The 21,975-nt window shown below is 45.0% G+C and overlaps 1 protein-coding gene across 10 annotated transcripts in view; it reads right to left on the reverse strand.

Annotated features, from left to right (window-relative positions):
* Nucleotides 1–21,921, reverse strand: part of LOC119977991 (6-phosphofructo-2-kinase/fructose-2,6-bisphosphatase 2-like) — a 94,084-nt gene extending 72,163 nt beyond the window's left edge. For 2 of the 10 annotated variants that reach the window (XR_005463339.1, XM_038819266.1), the window contains exons 1-2: nt 21,817–21,902; nt 9,689–9,955 (exon numbers count right to left, since the gene is read on the reverse strand). Coding sequence is in view for 6 of the 10 variants with exons in the window: in XM_038819266.1 (XP_038675194.1) it covers nt 9,689–9,955; nt 21,817–21,838 (289 nt within the window). In the remaining 4 variants the exon portion in view is untranslated. Of the gene's footprint in view, nt 1–5,072; nt 5,406–9,688; nt 9,956–21,460; nt 21,482–21,816 lie in introns of those variants that run through there. The other 8 variants (XM_038819267.1, XM_038819268.1, XM_038819274.1 and 5 more) reach the window with 8 other exon arrangements.
* Nucleotides 21,922–21,975: the final 54 nt, after the last annotated feature.

Raw genomic sequence — 21,975 nt, forward strand, 5'->3', positions numbered from 1 at the left:
AATAGGAAGAGGAATCTTGGCAGCACGTTCATTTTTATTCTCTGTATTCTTCCCGCCAGGGAGAGTGGGAGCGAATCCTAACTCCGCAGGTGTCTCTTTACCTCTTCCACTAGGCACGACAGGTTCTACTTATGGATCCGTGTCTAGTCGTGGGCTATCTGAATCCTATCGGAATTTGGTTTGGGCCAGCTTGAACGTCAACTTCCCCAGCTCTGATCCTGCTCGCTGGGGGTTCACGGTGAAGATTTTGCTATTGCTCAGGTTAAGTTTGTAACCCGAGAAGGCTTCAAACTCCCTTCGGAGTTCCCTTATTCTCTCCATGCTGGCTAGAGGGTTTGAGACATAGAGGAGTAGGTCATCTGCAAAGAGTGAGACTCGGAAGGGAGAAGGATACCCTTCCACCCCTTTGATGACCTGAGGGTGTTAGCCATTGGCTTGACTACCAGGGCAAATAGCAGCGGGGACTGTGGGCACCCCTGCCTTGGGCTTCTATGCAGCCGGAAGTATTCAAAGCTGGTGGCATTTGTTCGTACGCTCGCCATGGAGCGCTGAACAATAGTTTCATCCATGAGGTAAACCCTGGCCCAAACCTAAGCCGTTCCAGCACCTCCATTCGACTCTGTCAAAAGCCTTCTCTGCATCCAGAGAAGGGCCTTCGCCAGGACTTCAGGATCAGTGTTCAGGAGTGAGATGGGTTTGTATGACCCACACTGTCGGAGAGGGAAAGGGGAGAGAGGGAGGGAGGAAGGAGAGGGAGGGAGGAAGGAATGAAGAGCTGTTTGCATATCGCAGTTGTCCTGTCTGATCTAGATCAAAACTCGCTAGTTGTTATGGTCATATGTTTCTGCTGTATAACTAGTGTGCTGCATTCTGTCTTAAGCTCATCCCACCATATTAGTTGCAGTCAATGCCTACTGACACCTCCACCTTCTTGACATTCAACTGCATTACAACCACCACATTAATCATCAACACGCTGAGATAATCACTGACCAGAAACTTCACTGGGCCAAATGCACAAATACTATGCCTATAAGAGCTGGTTAAGTATTCTGTAGCAAGCAGCACATCTTGTGACTATCCAAAAGCTCTGCGAGACAGGGAAGGTACAGATCAGCAGTGCAATGGTCATATTCTCCGGTTCCCTGCACATGCGCAATACAAGCATTGTGCAGGACAAAGCAGTCTGTATCTCATCCTGTTACTGAAACATCCATTTGAAATCACCACCAACACATCATGACTCCAGTGCATATGACTGACAGGATGCACTACAGCCTTTCACCAAGTCTTCAATAAAATACATCCCAAACCTCCATCACAAGAGAAATAAATGATAGGAACATCATATTCATCTTTATGTTACATTCTATCCTGACTTGGAGATACATCGTCATTCCTTCTTTGTTACTGGGTCACAACTCTGGAACTTGCCACATAAGGTAGCCTAGCATCACCTTCTCTGGAAAATGAAGGATGGGCAAAGTATGACAGCCTCATGAACCAGGTGATTTTTATACAAATCATTGGTAAAAGATTATGATCTTTCTCTAAAAGCTTGAGGTCTAAATACATTATCCATGATAGGTACAAATGATTTTCAATAGGAGTGTCACGATAAGAAAAACAGGCATAGGGCTGGGTTAGAAACTTCAGATGCAGCAGGACCGTTTACTGACGGAACAGACATTACCTGAATTTTTTTTTTAAAATATTTTTATTCTCCTCCTTTTTCACCCACCAACAATAAACAATCACAAATACAATTCACATATTAACAACAATCCCATCATCCCACCAACCCCCAAACTGCCCGCATGTTAACATAAATAAAAAGGAATCACAGAGTCACTATTTTACACATATAGTCCCCCTCCCCCAAACCCTCCAAACCCCCCCCCCCCCCGCTAATATTCAATGTTATCCAATTCTTGAAAGTGTATAATGAATAACGTCCATGAATTGTAGAACCCTTCCATCCTTCCCTTCAGTTCAAACTTAACCTTCTCAAGAGTCAAGAATTCCAACAGGTCCCCCCGCCACGCCAGGGCACAGGATGGAGAGGTTGCTCTCCATCCCAACAGGATCCACCTTCGGCGATCAACAAGGCGGAGGCTACGATATCTGCCTCCGCACCCGTTTCTAACCCCGGCTGGTCCGACGCCCCGAATATGGCCTCCCGACGGCCTGGCTCCAGTTTCACGTGCCCACTTTAGAGATTAACCTAAAAAAACCTCCTTCCAGTAATCCTCCAGCTTTGGACTAAAACATATGAACATGATTTGTGCCCCCCCCCCCCCCCCCCCCCCCCCCCCCCCCCCCCTCCGCAACATTCACGCACATCTTCTACCCCCTCAAAGAGCTGGCTCATCCTCGCCCTTGTGAGGTGTGCTCCATATACCACCGTCTGCTATATCAACCCCAGCATCGGACGAGGTGGAGAAGTTCAATCTCCGGAGCACCTCACACCAAAACCCCTCCTCCATACCCTCTCCCAACTCTTTCTCCCACTTTGCTTTGATCCTTTTCAATGTTGCCTTCCCCTCTTCCAAAATAGCCCCATAAACCACCGGCACTCCCCCTTCTCTAGTCCTTCTGTCATCAGCACCTCCTCCAGCAATGTGAAGGCCGGCTCCACCGGGAAGCTCTGTATCTCCTTCCTGGCAAAATCTCGAACCTGCATGTATCTGAACATTTCCCCCTCCTCCAGCCCATACTTCGTTTCCAGCTCCCTCAATCCTGCAAACCGACCCCCAAGAAACAAATCTTTTAGTGTCTTAATCCCCTTCTCCTCCAATTTCCGAAAATTTCCGTCCCACTTCCCTGGCTCAAATCTGTGGTTCCCCTGAATCGGCATTTCCCTTGACCCTGCCCCCAATCCGAAGTGTTGGCGAAATTGCCTCCAAATTCTCAATGAAGCTGTTATTACCGGACTCCCCAAGTACTTCCCCGGGAGCGACGCTGGTGCTAGCGCCTTCAATCCAACACCCTGCACAAACTCTCCTCCATTCTGACTCACTGGGAATCAACCCATCTGACCCAGCTCCGCACCTTCTCCACATTCGCCGCCCAGTAATAATACATCTGGTTCAGAAGACCCAAACCCCACGCCTGCCTTCCCCTCTTTAGCAGCACCTTTGTAACTCTGGCCACCTTTCCTCCCCATATGAACGAGGCAATCATTCCATCAATCTCTCCGAAAAATGCCTTTGGCAGGAAAGTAAACAGAAATCGCAGCAGCACGTTCATTTTAACCGCCTGTACCCGACCCGCCATTGACAGAGGGAGACCATCCCACCTTGCCAGATCAGCTTTTACTCTCCCCACCAAACTAGAAATGTTGAACCGATGGAGCCCCCCACCCTACCCCCGGGAACCCTGCACCCCCAGGTATCTAAAGTGAGTCCCTGCCATACGGAATGGCAGTCCCCTCACCCCTGCTCCCATCCCCGGCCGAGACACCACAAAATACTCACTCTTGTCCAGATTTAATTTGTACCCGAGAAAGACCCAAACACTCGAAGCAGCTCCAATATTCCTCCTATTGACACACCCGGTTCCAACATGTAAAACAAGTCATCGGCATACAAGGACACTCTATGCTCTATCCCCCCTCGCACTATTCCTTTCCACACTCCCGAACTTCTTAACGCAATAGGCAACAGCTCAATCGTGAGGGCAACCAGCAGGGGGGGCGACATAGGATATCCCTGCCTAGTCCCACGGTGGAGAGAAAAGTATCTCAAGCTGATGTTATTTGTGCGGACACTCGCCCTCGGCTCCTTATATAGTAGCTTTACGCAGTCCATAAATCTTGGTCCAATCCCAAACCGCTCCAGAACTGCCATCAAGTACCCCCATTCTTCCCGGTCAAACAACTTCTTGGTGTCCAATGCCACAACCAACTCTGTTTCCTTGCCCTCCGCCGGTGCCATAACCACATTCAATACCCTTCTAACATTTGAAAAGAGCTGCCTCCCTCTCGCAAACCCCGTCTGATGTTCACCCGGCACCTTTGGGAGTCACTCCTCCAGCCTACCTGCCAGTACCTTCGCCAATACTTTTGAGTCCACGTTTAAAAGTGATATAGCCTAAACGACCCACACTCCATCAGATCCTTATTGTTTTTAAGCAACAGGGAAATCGATGCCTGCCCCAAGGTTTCTGGCAACACCCCCTTCCCTATCCCCATTCCTCAAACATCCCCACCATCAGAGGTGCCAGCTTATCCTTCAATTTTTTATAACATTCATTGGAAACCCATCCGGCCCTGCCACCTTCCCTGACTGCATCCTCCCAATCACATCTTTTATCTCCTGCTCCACTATCGCTCCTTCTAATGTAGCTCTGTCCCCCTCCCCTAACCTCGGGTACTCCAGCCCATCTAGAGATTCCTGCATCTCCCGGTCTCCCCCAGGTGGCTCTGACCTGTACAATCTCTCATAGAATTCCTCAAAGACCTTGGAAACAGATCCGGAACCACCACCAACTTCCCTGCCCTGTCACTCACCTGAACAATTTCCCTTGCCGCCGCTTCCCTCCGAAGCTGACCCGCTAACATACTCTCCATGCTCGTAAACAGCACCCCTTGCTCGCCTCAGTTGGCGCACCCCTTCCTGGTAGATAGTCGGTCAAAGCTCGCCTGTAGTTCCTTCCTCTTTGCCAACTTCACTGGGGTGTCCATCTTCTGCATAACTCCTATCTACCTTCAACATCTCATCTCTTACCCTCTGCCGCTTCAACCTCTCCTCTTTGTCCACCCTGGCCTTAAACGAGATCGCCTCACCACCACCGTTAGAGCCTCCCAGACAACTGCCTTCGACACCTCACCCGTACAGTTGAAACCTACATATTCCTCAATTACATTTTCAATTTTGTCACTGTATCTTCGTCCCCCAACAGTCCCACATCTAATTTCCACCCCGGCCTCTGTGCTACCCCCTTCTCCAATACCATATCCACCCAATGCAGAGTATGATTTGATACTGCAATTGCCGAGTACTCCGACCCCTTAAACCCAGCCAGCAAAGCCTTCCCCACCACAACAAAGTCAATCTGCGAGTAGACATTACCTGAGATTAACATGTCGTCTCAATGTCCGTGCCACCAATTGCATAGTGATCTATCAGCGATGCATTTGAAGTGTCAGCGTAGATAACATGCTCAAGTGTCTGGAATTAAGCTTTGAAGACACAACCCTCTGAGTTTTAAGAGTGAGCTACCGAGCATGTGAACCTGGAGGGTAGAATCGCTAAATCAAACTGACCACTAAGGTCTCACATTCAATCTTGGTAATAGGCTGAGTAAGCCAATCTGAGCTGGAAGGTGCCGGTGAAACAATAGATTCCAGTGACCCGATGAGTTAGGGAAGGAGGCAAAGAACGCTGGAGAAGGTCTTTCATCATCCAATTCAATGCTGGTGCAGATTCGGATGCTGCAGGAAAATAGGATTAGGTTAGCTGTTATCCCCCCCATTGTCAACTGTCAAGTTTTGCAAGTTAATAAAGACCACTTTGGCAAGGTGCTAGAGAGCGAAGTGAGCCTAGCAGATGATTTTGACAATAATTAAGAGAATAAAATATTGAATTTAAATAGCGCCTTTAGCAAGGAAAACATTGGGCGGGAATCTCCGTCCCACCGCACTAGATTTCTGGTGTGGCATGCCGTCGGGATTCTCCGTTTGCCGGCTGGCCAATGGGGTTTCCCATTGTGGGGCAGCCCCATGCCGTTGGGGAAACTCCCGGGCTGCCGGCAAAACTGAACATCCTGATCACGGAGAATTCCTCCCATTGTATTTATATCACGCTGTTAATATAATAAAACTTGTCACTTGAGATGTACGGTCAGGTTACTCGGTCAAAGACAGAGTAGGAGGGGAGGAAGCCCCCTTTACTGTCTATTATTTATTCTTTATATCTTTATCTGCATTTCTGTCTTTTTAAACTTGGTGAATCTCCCTGCTTTATGTCTTTTCTCCTTTAACTTTGGCAAGATTATTTGTACTTCAGCAAGGAGAGATTTAAAAAAACTTGGGCAGGTTTCTGCACCCCTAAAAAGATTTCTTATTCTTTAATATACCAAGACCAATCTTCAATTCCACACAGACATCATATTGACATCAACGGAGGGCAGTACAGTGGCGCAAATGGATAGCACGGTTGCCTCACAGTGCCGAGGTCCCAGGTTCGATCCCGGCTCTGGGTCACGGTGTGGAGTTTGCACATTCTCCCTGTGTTTGCGGGGGTTTCGCCCCCACAACCCCAAAAAAAGACATGCAGGGTAGGTGGATTGGCCATGCTAAATTGTCCCTTAATTGGAAAAAGTGAATTGGATACTCTCAAATTTATTTTTTTTAAATATTGACATCAACTGCTTCCTTGATAGAAGATTTTTTTTCTCTCTCAGGTGGAGTCTAGTATCTAATATATTATTGATAGGCCACTTCAGAAGATATTTTTAGATGATGTCACCAAGGGACAGCTTATAGATAAGAAATTGGAGACAGCTAATAATAGATCCTTGGACAATTCCAGGAATGGGATTTCACATGATACTCTGGCTACAATTGGATATGCGAGAATGGAAGCATTTTAAAAATGTATTTATGGGATGTGGGCATCGCTGGTAAGGTGAGCACCCTGATTGTTCTTGAGAAGAAGATAGTAATGAACTGCCTTCTTGAATCTCTGTAGTCCTGTGGTGGAGGTATATTCATAACAGTTAGGGAGGGAATTCCAGGATTTTGACCCAGTGATAGTGAAGGAAAGACAATATATTTCTATGTCAGGATAGTGTATAGCTTGGAGTGGGATCTTCCAGATGCTGGTGTTCCTATGTATCTGCTGACCTTGTCCTTCTAGACAGTAGTGATTGGGTTTGAAGGTTTCGACGAAGTCCTACAAACCCTACAGGCAGAAGGATGCCACTCAGCCCATCGAGTCTGCACTTACCCTCTGAAAGAGCACCCTACCTAAGCCCACTTCCCCGCCCTATCCTTGTAAATCCACGTAACCTGCACATCCCTGGACACTAATGGCAATTTTAGCATCGCCAATCCACCTAACCTGCACACCTTTGGATTGTGGGAGGAAACCGGAGCACCCGGAGGAAACCAATGCAGACATGGGGAGAATGTGCAAACTCCACACAGCCTAAGGCTGGAATTGAACCCGGTTCTCTGGCACTGTGAGGAAGCAGTGCTAACCACTGTGCCAACCTTGGAGCCTTGATGAGTTCCTGAAGTGCATCTTGCAGATGGTAAATACTGCTGCTGCTGTTTGTCAGTGTTGGAAGGAGTGAATGTTTATGGAGGACATGCGAAACAAGCGGGCTGCTTTGTCCTGGATGACGTCAAGCTTTTTGTATTGTTGGAGCCGCACTCATCTCGGCAAGTGGAGAGTATTCCTTCATGCTCCTGACCTGTGCTTTGTAGATGGTGGACAGGCTTTGGGGAAAAAGGAGGTGAGTAAGTAGCATGTGAGTGCAATTTCATTCTCACCCAGCAACTCCACATCTGGTCCTCTTCAGACCATTTAACCAATGCAGTCTGTCAGTTTCTGAGATTGACTGTTTGCTCTATATCAAGTACCTGACCGCCCCACCCCACCACTTTAGGGCACGGCTACCACTATTGCTCCTTTAGAAATCTTATTAGTCTGAGAGATGAATTTGGCTGTTGAAATGTAAAGTCTTGCTGAATTTCCTTTATTTCTGTGTTTGTTTTTAAATAAATTGAAAGTGCCCAATTATTTTTCTTCCAATTAAGGGCAATTTAGCATGGCCAATCCACCTACCCTGCACATCTTTGAGTTGTGGGGGTGAGATCCACACAGAGGGAGAATGTGCAAACTCCACACAGACGTGGATGGGATCAACCCGGGTCTTCGGTGCCATGAGGCAGCAACGATAACCACTGCGTCACCGTGTCGCCCTCTATTTCTGAGTTAATGGTGGTTTTTGCACCTTGTTTGTTTCTGGCCAAACCTTCTGGCCTAGGGGCAAGGAGTGGCCAATGTTGTCAAAATAGGAGGATCTAAGCAGCATTGATTCTTACAATTTTAAAGTTCCAACACCATTATTTCTGACTGAAGCTAATGCGTATGATATAAATTTAAAATTACCAGAGTTATGCACACCAGTGGAGGCTACACAACAGACTGAAGCACAATGGATTAAAATTTCTTGCCGATGTATATGATGACTCTGCTTACTTTTCATCGGCTAACATATTCCATCATGTTCTTGGGCAATCCATCTTCCCCATTTCGGATTCTTTTTACCTCCACTATTTTTTTGAAATTTTCTCCTCTGAACCTCTCCCTCTTCGACTACTATGGCTTCATTTCTAAAGTCCCTTTGTTCATAAACTTCTCAAGGCACATGGTAGTTCCCTCTCTATTTTCCGCACATATTCTATTTTTCAGTCAATATCCAACCTTGCTGCTCTCTCACCTTGAATGGAAAAAGCTAACCTACAACTTCTTCACAACCACCATTTCTAACCTACACCTACCTCTACTGTTTCCGCTTAAGCAGAACACTGTTCCCTCCATTGGCACAAGATCTGGCACAACTACGTCAAGAATTAACATCTATCAGGGGCAGCACGGTGGCGCAGTGGTTAGCACTGCTGTCTCATGACGCCAAGGTGCCAGGTTCGATCACGGCTCTGGGTTACTGTTCGTAAAGACGTGCAGGGTAGGTGGATTGGCCATGCTAAATTGCCCCTTCATTGAAAAAAAAAATGAATTGGACACTCTAAATTTATATGAAAAAAGAATTAACATCTATCGCACAGCGTGGCCAGATCCTTTCACTACTGCATGACAGTTCAAAACATTAAACAAAATCTGGAATTATTTTGCTGTATGTGTAAACCCTCCTTGGACTTCCTTGTCTGCTATTGCTATCAGTAAGTGTAAGAAGCTCAAGGTTTTATTTTGCCTCGAAAATTAAGGATGTTCAATATTTTTCTCAGAATTCTGCCAGTGGCCACAATCAATTTAAAATTCCAAGACTGGAGCCATTGTTTGGTTATCACCAGATACTCCACATATATCCACCAGGAACTCAACATTTTACCGTCCACACCAAACTGTACTGATTTGCTGCTTCTACTGCTTTGATGTGAAAATATCCCCTATAAGTACCTCTGTGAACTTACCCAACCCTGCCTCTACTGCCTTGCCTATCCTACATCACACCCACAACATCCATCCTTCTTTCTGACTGGCTGGCTTTCTGCATATTCTACAGAAGGTGGCAAAGCCGTTGGCCATCATGGTCTTCCTCAGACCTCACCATATTTTTCCCCTCCTTCAGAAGCCCCCTCAAAAGATATTTTTTTTCCTAATGCCGCTCTGTATATGTTTCTTCCCTTCCCATTTTCTACTTAATGCCTTGGGTATTTTCTGCCTCTTTAAAGCATCAAACCTTTAGCTCCATGGGCAGTTGGGAGAAGGATTGTAAGCCCTGAAAAAGTAATAACATATAGTTTTACAATACAGGAAGATTCCAATTTAAAATTTTTATAACAAGCTTGAGCTTGCTAAGCTGTATTTGTCCATCTTGGCTTACACTGAAATCCAGCACATACTACTAATTATTAATTTTTTGTGCTTTACTTAACAGTACTAAAATGATCTGGTGACAACTCAATGTTAATATGCTGGCCTCTACAATTACTTACATCTCTTAGTTAGAACCTGGGTTCCTAATTTCAGCAGCGAGCTACGTTTCTTAGTGCGCAGTTTCTTCTTCTTTATTTTTAAACTTAATTCTTCTTCCATAGAGGAGGTGTCATTACTCTCCATGATAGAGCATCGACACCAAAGAAACCACAGGAAAACAATCAGAGCAGTTGTAGTGACGCTGTAGGAATTCCCTTGTTCAGGGCAATAGCAGCAGTAGCAGAGAGTCAGGGTCTGGAGTGAGGAGAGGAACCAGTGAAGAATACCTAAAAGTAGGGCCAAAATGACAAGATATTTACAGGGACTTGAGTAAAACTCTTACAAATCAGGGATTGAACTCTGAAAATGTAAGTCAATGTTTGACATCTGTTCAACGCTTGTGCTGTTCAGTGCAAACATAAGTTATAGCGTTAAGGAATTTCATTGCTTTTGTTATTGGAGGGATTTTAGCAGTTAATTGACTGAAAATCATTGTGAATAAACCTACTCTCAGCCTCGTCTCTGTGTCTTAGCCCCTTCAGAATCTTTTTTATTTTGTTACATTGCTACAACATATCAGAGTTTTTTTACCCTTGTCTTTTCTAATTTGATGTTCTCGTGTTACTTACTTATTCATTCTGACCTTTACAATGTAGCCATTTAATTATTTCTGACGAATTCTGAAATATTAAATATACCCAAGCTCCATCAAATGACCAACATCTCTAATGTCACCTTAAACATTTTTTAAATTTCAGTTTCTCACATCCACTTCCAGTTTCTCCCTGTTTTGGGATTCATAGCTTGGCTTGCCTGAGCCTCTCCTGATCTCTCACAACCTTCAGAATGTGTTCAAGTTTAAATGCAAAGCAAACTTGGGGGAGGTGCAGGTGGAGATGGGCTCATGCAGGAGGTTGGGGTTGCGGGCATTGGCAATGGCGCCGCTTCCGGTGGCTCCAGGAAAATACTAGCTGAGTCTGGTGGTGGTGGCCACATATGAAGATTTCGAGACAGTTCAGGCAACATTTTAAGCTGGGGGCCGGGTCAGGAGGGATGCCAATTAGTGGAAATCATGGGTTTGAGCCAGGGAGGATGGATGCGAGGAATCGGAGATGGGATGAGAGGTGGATCAAGGAAATTAAGGATTTGTTCCTTGGAGGGTGATTCGCGAGCCTGGAGGAGTTGGGAGAGAAGTATGGGTTGGCGTAGGGGAAGGGTTTAGGCACATACAAGTTCGGGACTTCGCAAGAAAGGTTTTCCCACCTTCCCGTTAGTGCCAGCCTCTTTATTGCTGGGGGCGGTGCGGTCAGCAGGAGAGCTGGAAAAGGGGGTTGTTTCGGCGATCTGTAGGAGGATCCTGGAGGAGGACAGGATGTCCATGGATGAGATTAAGGCAAAGTAGGTGGAAGAGCGTGGTTGGGGAGGGGGGGGGAGGAGATAGTGGTGTGAGGTGCTGCGGAGGGTGAATGCCTCAACCTCGTGTGTGAGGTTGGGGCTGATACTGCCGAAAGTCGTACATAGGGCACCCCCCACAAAATCAAGGATAAGCTGACTGTTCGAGGGGGTGAAGGGTGTCTGTGAGTAATGTGGGAGGGGCACTGTGAAACATGTTCATATGTTTTAGTCCTGCCCGAAGCTGGAAAGGTTTTGGAGGACGGTATTCAGCATAATCTCAGGGTTCTTGCATATGAATATGGAGCCGAGTCCCCTAGAAGCGATATTCTGGGTGTCAGACCAGCCCGAGTTGCAGGAGGGAGCGGATGTTTTAGCCTTCACCTCGCTAATCACACGTAGGCAAGTCCTGTTGGGATGGAGGTCAGTCTCTACACCGTGTGCCTTGACGTGGCGGGGTGACCTGTTGGAGTTTTTGACAATGAAGTTTGAGCTGAGGGGGCAAAGGAAGGGTTCTACAATTGTTGGGGTTTGTTCATTATGCACTTTCAGGAGTTGGTTGCCATTGACTGTTGGGGGGGGGGGAGGGAAATCGGGGAGAGGGGTTGGAAGGGTTTCTTGGGTTTGGGTGGGATTGTTTTTTTTTTAATATTGCTGGGGTTGTTCCTGTTTTTACGTATGGTGAAAATTTGTCGAAAAGTATTTATATATATATATTATATATCGCACAAGGCTGAAAGCCAACATGGATGAAAGTGAAAACTTAAATCATAATTCTCACTTGGAGCCATGGGTACAACAATTTGTATTTATATGGCATCTTTAACACAATAAAGTATCAAATAAAACTTCAGTAAACACAGAGTAATGGTTGAGTGAAACCTGGTAAAGGTAATACCAAGCCATGACAAGCACCCAACGAAAGCAAGAAAATGGAAAACTAGGCAATGCAAGTTTCAGTTGTACACCAACCATTCAATTATAGCTTCTAAACCATCCTCTCTACATTGTTGCCGTTTCTCCCAATTAGCAATGTTTGAAGAATGTTCACAACAGTAAATAACTAAAGTAGAACTAACAATAAAGAATGGAGATACTAGGCCAAAATATTTGAGCTAAAATAGAGAAGGAAATCTGATAAGTAATACTTCAAACAATATTTTGACAAAGAGTCTTCCAGACTCAAAAAGTTAGCTCCCTTCTCTCTCTCTCTCCACAGATGCTGTCAGACCTGCTGAGATTGTCCAGTATTCGCTGTTCTTGCTTAAAACTATTCTATCCATCGAATAGAAATATAGAAAATAGGAGTGGGCCATTCGGCCCTTCGAGCCTGCTCCACCATTCATAAATATCATGGCTGATGATCTCAGTAACATGTTCCCACTTTTCCCCTCATATCCTTTGACCCCTTTAGCCCCAAGTGGGGTGGCACAGTGGCTGGCACTGATGCCTCACAGCACCAGGGACCCGGGCTAAATTCCAACCTTGGGTGACTGCCTTTGTCGAGTTTGTGCATTCTCCCTGTGTCTGCATGGGTTTCCTCCGGGTGCTCCAGTTTCCTCCCGCAGTCCAAAGATATGCAGGTTAGGTGGATTGGCCATTCTAAATTGTCCCTTAGTGTTCCGTTTAGGTGGAGTTATGGAGTTACAGGGTAGGGCGGGGGAGTGGGCCAAGGTAGGGTGCTTTTTCAAAGGGTAGGTGTTGACTCAATGAGCCGAATGGCCTCCTTCTGCAATGTAGGGATTCTAACTCCTTCTTAAAAACATGCAATGATTTAGCCTCAACTACTTTCTGTGGCAGAGAATTCCACAGGCTCACCACTCTCTGGTTGAAGAAACGTCTCCTCATTTCAATCCTAAATAGTTTATCCCATCTCCTTAGAATCTGGCCCCTGGTTCTGGACTCCCCGCCATCAGGAACATCCTCCCTGCAGCTACCTTGTTAGAATTTTATAGGTTTCTATGAAATCCCTCCTCATTCTTCTAAACTCCAGCGAATATATTCCTAACCGACTCAATCTCTCCTCATACATCAGTCCCTCCATCCCAGCAATCAGTCTGATAAACCAAGCCCTGCACTCCTTCCATAGCAAGAACATCCTTCCTCAGATAAGGAGACCAACACCGCACACAATATTCCAGATGTGGTCTTACCAATGCCGTATATAACTGCAGCAAGATATCCCTGCTCCTGTACTTGAATCCTCTCGCTATGAAGGCCAATATACTACCCAGGTCTAGTTGCACATTCCCATCTCTCAATCTAGCGCCATTCAGATAATAACCTAACTTCCTGTTTTTGCGACCAAAGTGGATACCCTCACTTTTTAAAGTTAATTTATGGGATGAGGCCGTTGCTGACCAGTTCAGTATTTATTGCCCATCCCCAGTTGCCCGCTTGAAGCACTGCAGTCCCCAAGTGTAGGTACACCCACTGTGCTATTAGGGAGGGAATTCAGGATTTTGACCCAGCAACAGTGAAGGATTGTGAGGTGGGGGAGATGCCTGGAGAGATGGGCCAAGGATTCGAGGGTTGGCCCGCATGCGGAAGAAAGTGACAGAGGCATCATTCTGGTTGTGCTCAAGGGTTTTTTGCTTATCACGTGTCACACAATTCCCCACGCCCGATGATGCCACCCCAATCTCCCCATCAACCCCTAACTACCACCCCACACACCCCCCCCCTCCCCCGGTGCCCTCAGTGATCCTCTACGTGCTTCACCTTCCTAGCTCTACCGTTACGCTTAGGTGTGTCCCCAAGGTGCACATCAGAGTTGGAGGCAGCTTACCTTGTCCCGTGGCTTTCGATGCCCCTGGCAGGCGTCCTCTGGGGGATCTGGGATCGGAGGGCACCGGCGCACGTGCTAACAATACATGAACAGCTGTGCCGCCCTGTCCCATGTGCTGACCTCGAGATACGGCATCATCCGAGGGGTGGAACTCTGGGAGCTGGTGTCCACCACCCCCACTCCATGGGACAGGTGTGGATTGGCACCCAGTGTCCCCTCCTCCCGCTCGGTAGCCATAGAGCCCAGAGATTCACGCTGCCCCTGCGTCATGTGGCTTTGCCAGCCCTGGCGGCTCCCTAATGTCTGCACCAAGATGTCAACGATCTCAGCAGCATTCCTCAGTGACTGCAATGGAAAAAGCTCCGCAACGCCTTGAACATTCCCATCTGAGAGTGGGACATGTCCCATAGAACCTCATCAAGTTCTCTTTGGTACTGGGCCATATCCCCAGCAAGTTGAACATTCTGCCGAGACCCTCATCCATGGCCATCACCGACCTCGCAACGCCTTGTACATCTTCAACTATGGTGCCGCGTCATGCACCAGGCTTTCCACTGCAGTCGCCACATTAGCAGTGTTGGTCTCTGTGCCAAGCATTGCCGGCGACATCTCCTGCGCCCGTAGCCTCTGGGACTCCTCCAGTCAGGCATGGACTTTCTGGAGTGTTGCTCACAGCTCCCTCTGAATGACCTGACCACAACCTATCATCTCCATCAGTTCCGGGTAACCCTGTATCAGAAGCTCAGCATCAATGTGGGACCCAGCTAGGTCTGGGGATCCAAAAGACCTCCAACTCACATTTAACAAGTCCTCCGAATGGGGCCTGGTGGAGCCTCACCTCTGTGGCTTCCGCCAACCTCCACGTTGGTGACCGCTCTGTCCTCGGCTACCCCCGTCACCTCCAGGTCCTGTTCCTCGAAGGTGGTAAGGATTCATAAATCCTTACGGCAGTTCCCACTCACTAAAGCACTTTGAATTTTTTCTGGAGAATCGCACACATTATTTTCCAAGTGTTCTGCCATTAAATCTTTTACAATGGACTCTAGCATTTTCAGCACTACTGACATCAGGCTGACTGTTTCCTGTTTTCTCTCTGCCTCTCTTTTTTTTTAAATAGTGGGGTTACATTAGCTGCCCTGCAAGTGTATTTTTCAACACAGAAATTTCAATCACAATCTACTTTGGCAATTTAAAGACTTGAATCAAATGAAATAGGATTTTAGTAGCCAACGCGATATTTTAGCTCCTTGGTCATGTTGCACTTTCAGTTAAATTCCTGGAACGCCAATCTGTTAATGGTAGATTAAGGTCAATAATCTTTGCACCCTATCACAGAGATTCACCCTGGCCTCCCTCAACACCCCAAGCAACGTTGCAGCTGCTAATGGCAAAGACACAGACGGATCAGGGGCTATGAGTCATAGGAAACAGAGGCGGATGCTTCCAATTAAGCAGGGCTGATGCCATGCCCAGTACAACATTTTGGACAGGGAGCATGGTTGTCAAGTGACAAAGACTGGGATCTGAATATTCAAGTGTAAAGGATGAGATTGGCAAATGATCTTGGTTCATAGGATCAAGATGTAGAATAAGTTTGGATAGAGATAAGAAATAGCAAAGGAAAAGATTTACTGGTGGGAGTAGTTTATAGGCGCGCAGACAGGAGCCGTAGGACAGAGGATAAATCAAAGTATTCTGGAGAGTTATAAGAAAGGTACTGCAATAATCATTGACTTCATGGAGCACATTTTCCTGGAACCAACCAGGAAACAGGATATTTTAGACTTGGTAACGTGTAATGAGATGGGATTAACGACCTCATTATAAAGGATCCTCAAGGCAAACGTGATCATAACTTGGTAGAATTTTGAAGATAGGTCTAAAACCAGAGTCTCCAACTTAAATAAAAGCAGTTACAACGGCATGAAGACAGAGTTGGCTAAAGTGAAATTGGGAAAATAGTTTAAAAGTTAAGACAGTGAGCAGTGGCAGGCATTTAGGGGGATATTTCATAACTGTCTACAGAAATATATTGCATTGAGAAAGAGACTGCATGAGAAAGATGCATCATCTGTGGCTAGCTAAAGAAGTTATGGGTCTAACAAATTAAAATTGAAAACAATGCAAGATTTGTGGTAGCACAGAAGATTATGATTTTTTTTAAGAAACCGGCAAAAGATGACTAAAAAAGATAAAGGACATGAGTTTGGAGTATGACAGAAAACCCGCAAGAAATTTACAAACAGTAAAATAGTCTACAAGTAAATAAAAGGAAAAAAAATAGCTAAAGTGAATACTGAACTGTTAAGAGAGCGAGGCTGGGAATTAATAATGGGAGACAAGGAAATGGCACTTTGAATAAACACTTTGTTTCTGTATTCACTTCAGAAGAAACATAAAGCATCCCAAGAATATAGTAAATCAATAGGCAAAGGTAGAAACAATCATGATCACTAGAGAAAAAGTATTGGGAGAACTAATGGGGTTAAAGGGGACAGGATTTCAAAGATGTCTGTGCCAAGTTTGCACTCCAGGTGCTCTGGTTTTCTCCCACACTCCAAAGATGTGCAGGATAGGTGGATTGGCCATGCTAATTTGCCCATAATGCCCAAAAAAGTTAGGTGGGGTTACTGAGTTACGGGGATAGGGTGGAGGTGTGGGCTTAAGTAGGGTGCTCTTTCCAAGGGCCAGTGCAGACTCGATAGGCCGAATGGCCTCCTTCTGCACTGTAAATTCTATGATTCTAAGAAGTAACTGCAGGGATGGTGGATGCATTGAATGTAATATTGCAAAATTCCCCAGATTATGGAAAGGGTCCAATGAATTGGAAAACAGCAGACAACACCTCTATTCCAGAAAGGAGGGTCTCACCCTCAGCAGTCTCCAAGGCATGCTCTGAATTAGGTAATCATTATTTTAAGTAAAATGTTTGAAAAATATTTATATTGTTGTTTACTGTTATAAATAGTGATTTGGAGGGCAGCACGGTGGCGCAAGTAGTTAGCACGATTGCCTCACGGCGCCGAGGTCCCAGGTTCGATCTCGGCTCTGGGTCACCGTGTGTGGAGTTTACACATTCTCCCCATGTTTGCGTGGGTTTCGCCCCCACAACCCAAAAGATGTGCATGGTAAGCGGATTGGCCACGCTAAATTGCCCCTTAATTGGAAAAAATGAATTGGATACTCTAAATTAAAATAATAAATAAATAAATAAAGTGATTTGGAAATGCTTGCTATTTTAAAATAATTTATTTAAAATAGAAATAGAATTAGTGTTTCAACCTGATGACCTTCCTGCTCTTCTGAAAGATCGACTTGAAACACTAACTTATTTTTCTCTCTACGGTTGCTGCCTAGCCCGAGTATTTCCAATATTTTAGTATCAGATTGCTACAGAAAAGCTAAAAATAGGACAGTCCATCCAATATTCACCCAGACACCAGAAACAACAAAGGCACACCTTGCAGTCGAACCTGCAAAATCGTGCTGGCTAAGACCAGAGGACTTGTGCCAAAGTTTGGTCAGCTGCCCCACAGACTAGTCAAGTAACAGCTGTGCATACTCATACTCACCGAATCAAACCGAGCCAATGTACCAGGTACCTCTGTCACCATCCATCGATATGCCCACCAGCAGACAGACCCACCAGGGGTGGTGGCATAATAGTATATAGAAGAGAGTGGGCCTAGGAGTCCTCACCATTGGCTACAGATGACATGAAGTCTCATAGCATCAAGTCAAAGATCAGCAAGGAAACCTCCTACTAATTACAACTCAACTGATGAGGGAGTTGCCAGGGATCAGATGGAGTTGGTGTTGGGGACCGGAAATCAAAGGCTGAAATTTCCGGCCCTCCCTCAGCAGCAGGTTTTCCCATATGTGGCGAGCTGAAAAATCTCGCCCAATTGCTTCTGTGTTCCCAACATTTAATTAGAGGAAATTTCTGACCATCTAGTATTAGATGCCGGACAAGCTGTCCAATAATTTAAAGACAAGAATAGACCAGTCGAGAATAGGTGCTGGTGAGGTCGAGCTGGGTGTCATCAGTGTACAGGTGGAAACTGATGTTTGTGGATGTTGTCACCATAACAGCTGCATGTAGATGAAAAATAGTAGGGGGTCAAGGGTAGCAGAAAAACAGGATGCAATGCAACTTATAGCATATCTCATAAAAATACAACAAAAATGGAGTAGATAATGCATAATATTTATGGCGAAAAGCAGATAGATTTCAGAGCAGCATTTATCAAAAGGCACCTACAATTTGTTCTTGCTGTTCACAGCTGTAAACATTGGCTGGTCTCTCGAGACAAATTAGTCAAGATTTTCTAGTTGAATAAATATCTGAGTCACTTGATCTCTCTGAAATGACTATTCCCAATTCACAATTAAACTATTAACCCAGATTTGCTCCGTTTTAGCAGATAATCCATGCCTGTACTTCTTGCTCCTCTCAGACACTTTCCAATTTCAAAACACAGTGGTATATATGAACCAGTGAAGGACTCTAATCCTCTTTTTAAAAATCTCTTCTGCAAAACACAAATGAAAGGTTCTCTTCATTTTTTGCACAGATTAGGGGAATAGAGATATCTCAAGAGGATTGTTGGGTTGGATGAGATTACAGACCTAGAGAGAGGAAAGGCCATGGAACGGTTATGAAAACAAGGATTAAAACTTTTAAATCAAGCTTCTGGTTGATCAACAGCCAATGTGGGTCAGCGAGCTCTGGGGTCACAGGAATTGGTGCAAGGTAACACAAGGGTAGTTGAGTTTTAGATGATCTAAATTTACAAACGGTAAAATATGTCAGACCAGGCAGAAGTGCATTGGAATAGTCAAGTCCAGAGATAACAAAGACATGTGTGATGACACCCTGGGCCAGTGCATGGTTAATTCCAGCCTCTTCCTTCGCTCAACTTAAAGGTAATGATCCATGGACCAAAAATCGTAAAGACAAAATAACAATAAAGATGAAATAAATCAAAATTAAGGGAAGCAACAGGAAAGGCCCTTACACATGAATGCGAATTTGAGAAGCAGATGAACTGAGACAAGGACAAAGCTGGGTGGTGTTACAGAGATGGAAATATGCAGGCTAAGAGATGACTCAAATATAAAGTCAGAAGCAGTCTTATAGCTGAGCAATGTGAAAAAGCCGCGAAAAGTGAAATTGAGGTAGAACTAGGTGTTGTTAGTGTACATGTGAAAGTTAATGCTGTGCTTTCAGATGTTGTCATAGAGGGGCTCAAGAACAGATCTGGGCACACCCAAGTTAACGCTGAAGGAGCAGGAAGAGAAGTCTTATATATTATTTTCATGTGTATTTTAATGAGAATAATATAACTCAGCAAAACCAAAATTTACTTTCAGTAGATTTACAATAACATTATCGACACAATTACATTTCATACCTTCCAACACTCATACTCCGATTCATCCCTTCCAATTGAGGTTGGATAATCCAAAATGTGAGTGTAGACGTCTATCTCAAGGTGTTACTTAATTCATTCCAAAGTATTTCAAGCCATTGTTTTTATGTAATTTCCTAGACTAATTTAGTCATTTGACAGATGAATGCTCATCTGGCCTATCCCAGCTCATTCATTCAGAATCAATTGACAGTCCTTCACTTCCAATGTCAACTAATTCGTTCTCAGATAACTCCAGGCTGCTTTTCTCCACTATCCTACCTAAAACCCATTTTTCAAATAAAAAATATTGCTCGTGACAAGAGCTGAAACCTGTCTATACCTCAGTGAGATACATTCTTAGTCAACTTCTTTCAGAACAGGAAATAAAAATTACAACTGCCCCATATTAGTTCCTCTTCTCTCCATCACCTCCAGCTAAAGCTGGATTTTTTTCTTTTATCTAAGTGACCAAAACTGAACATATACTCAAAATATGGTCTGACCTAAGAAATGTTCAGCATACTCTTTTTATAACCTATTGATGTGACCAGGTTAAACATGAAATCCACTAAAACTCCTTCCAGCTTCAAAATTCAGCAATTCAATACCTAGTTTCCACAATCTATTCCATCCCAATAATTATATAATTTCTAATAAGAACTTTTTTTTAAAAAGAAATATAGTTATTTCATTTTCATCCATTTATTGACAATATAGGATTGAAAAATGGATCATCACATTGTTTGGCTGTGATGTTGTCAAAAGACTAATAAATACAGGACTCTTTACCCCCCACCCCACATTATATTAAATACAATAATTTACTACCATCTAGAAAATCATTTGCATCTATTCAGCAGTTTTAAAACATCTGTTCATTTTTATTTTAAATCTTTATGTCCTTTACAAATTAATTATGAACACAACTGTCTACACCCAAGGATTCGAAGAGCAGTGGTTGCAAAGATCATCGATGCATTGGCTTTGATCTTCCCAAATTCCCTCAATTCTGGAATGACCTCAGCAGCTGGAAAAGTAGCAAATGTAACACCGCTGTTCAAGAAAGAAGGGAGAGAGAAAACTGGTAATTACAGGTCAGTTGGCCTGACCTTTGCCTGCAAAATGTTGGAACCTATTATTCAGGAAGAAGTAACAGGGCACACAAAAAATAAAAAGTGATGAGACAGAATAATTTTACAAAACAGAAATAGTATTTGACAAATCTATTGGGAGTTGCTTCTTTTAAGGCAGTCCCTCAGATTCAAAATGACTTGCATCCACTCAGATTGATGGATCGCAAACAGCTAATAGATTCAATGTGTGATCTTCAGGCTCTGCCACCTGCGTGCTCAGTATTCATTAGAGGTTTAATAATAATAATCTTTATTGTCACAAGTAGGCTTACATTAATGCTGCAATGAGGTTTTACAGCAGATGTAACTAACAAGTAAGATAAAAGGATACCAGGGGATAGAACTTATGGCCACTTCTGAGCGCCAGCTCCATGGTCATTCCAATCCCTCACCGCAAGAGTTCAGGTAGGGCAGTGGGGGTGGGGTGTTCTGATTCCGATGAGTGGCTGAGGAGGTTTCAATCTCTAGCTCCAGTGGACAGGGCAAAATCCAATCCCAGTTTGAGTGGATTAGTGCAGTTCTGATAACTAAAGCCTACACCTCATAAACAATGCAACAAATGTATGTTACATAACATCTTGTGTTGAGACGGTTATCATGAGGATAAATTGAGTAGAATGAGCTTACACTCTCCAGAGTTCAGAAGAATAAGTAGTAAGCACAATGAATCATAAAATCCTGAGAAGACAGACGGCGAGGTTTTCCATCACCACATTGCATATAGAACTATGATTTGCAGTCTCAAGGATAAGGGGTCAGCCATTTAGAATTGGCACGGGGGGGGGGGGGGGGGGAAGTTTCCTCACAGAATCATATAACAGTTATAAAGAGGAAGGACATTTGGATCGGTGTGCCAGCTCGCTGCAAAAGCAATTTAGCAAGTTCCACTCCCCTTCCTCCCCACACAACCCTTCAAATCTTTTCCCTTTCCTTGGAAGGTTCTGATGAAAGACCATCGACCTGAAACGTTGCCACGGTTTCTGTCCCCACAGATGCTGCCATTTATTTCATGTGCCCAGCATCCCGCAGTATTTCACATCCGAGATTTTAACGAGGACATTTTACCTCATGCACAAATTGCTCCTCTGAAAAGTAAACGCCAGTCGGATCTTGGGTCAAGGCGGTTATGATTTCAAACAGATGATTAAAGGTAGGTAGGTGGGGGGGATTTTACTGAATCTGCAAACCAGACACCCACCCAAGTTTACTGTAACCTTGCACCGGCCACCCTTCGTCAGAGAGACTCGACTGCACTCGCGCACCAAATCTGACAGCCCTGGCGCCGCGCCACTCCCTCCCAACGGTCTGCCTGCCTCCAGGGTTAATCCTGAGCAATGGTCCCTCCCTCCAGCCATCCATCCATCCTACACTTCTCCGATTCTGACCCCTTTTTCCTCGCACCGTCCCCCTTTCCGTCTTACCTTTCCTCACGGCCAGCGACATCTTAGCAGAGCCCGAGGTCCGAGACAACCGCCGCCGTGTCTGTGACGCCACGCGGCGCGTGTGACGTCAACGCGTCAAGGGGCGGGCCACGCGGGGAAAGGGGGAAAGAGAGAGAGAGAGAGGGTTGAAACCATCTG

Source organism: Scyliorhinus canicula, chromosome 15, assembly GCF_902713615.1.
Source record: "Scyliorhinus canicula chromosome 15, sScyCan1.1, whole genome shotgun sequence".
Taxonomy (NCBI): Eukaryota; Metazoa; Chordata; class Chondrichthyes; order Carcharhiniformes; family Scyliorhinidae; genus Scyliorhinus; species Scyliorhinus canicula.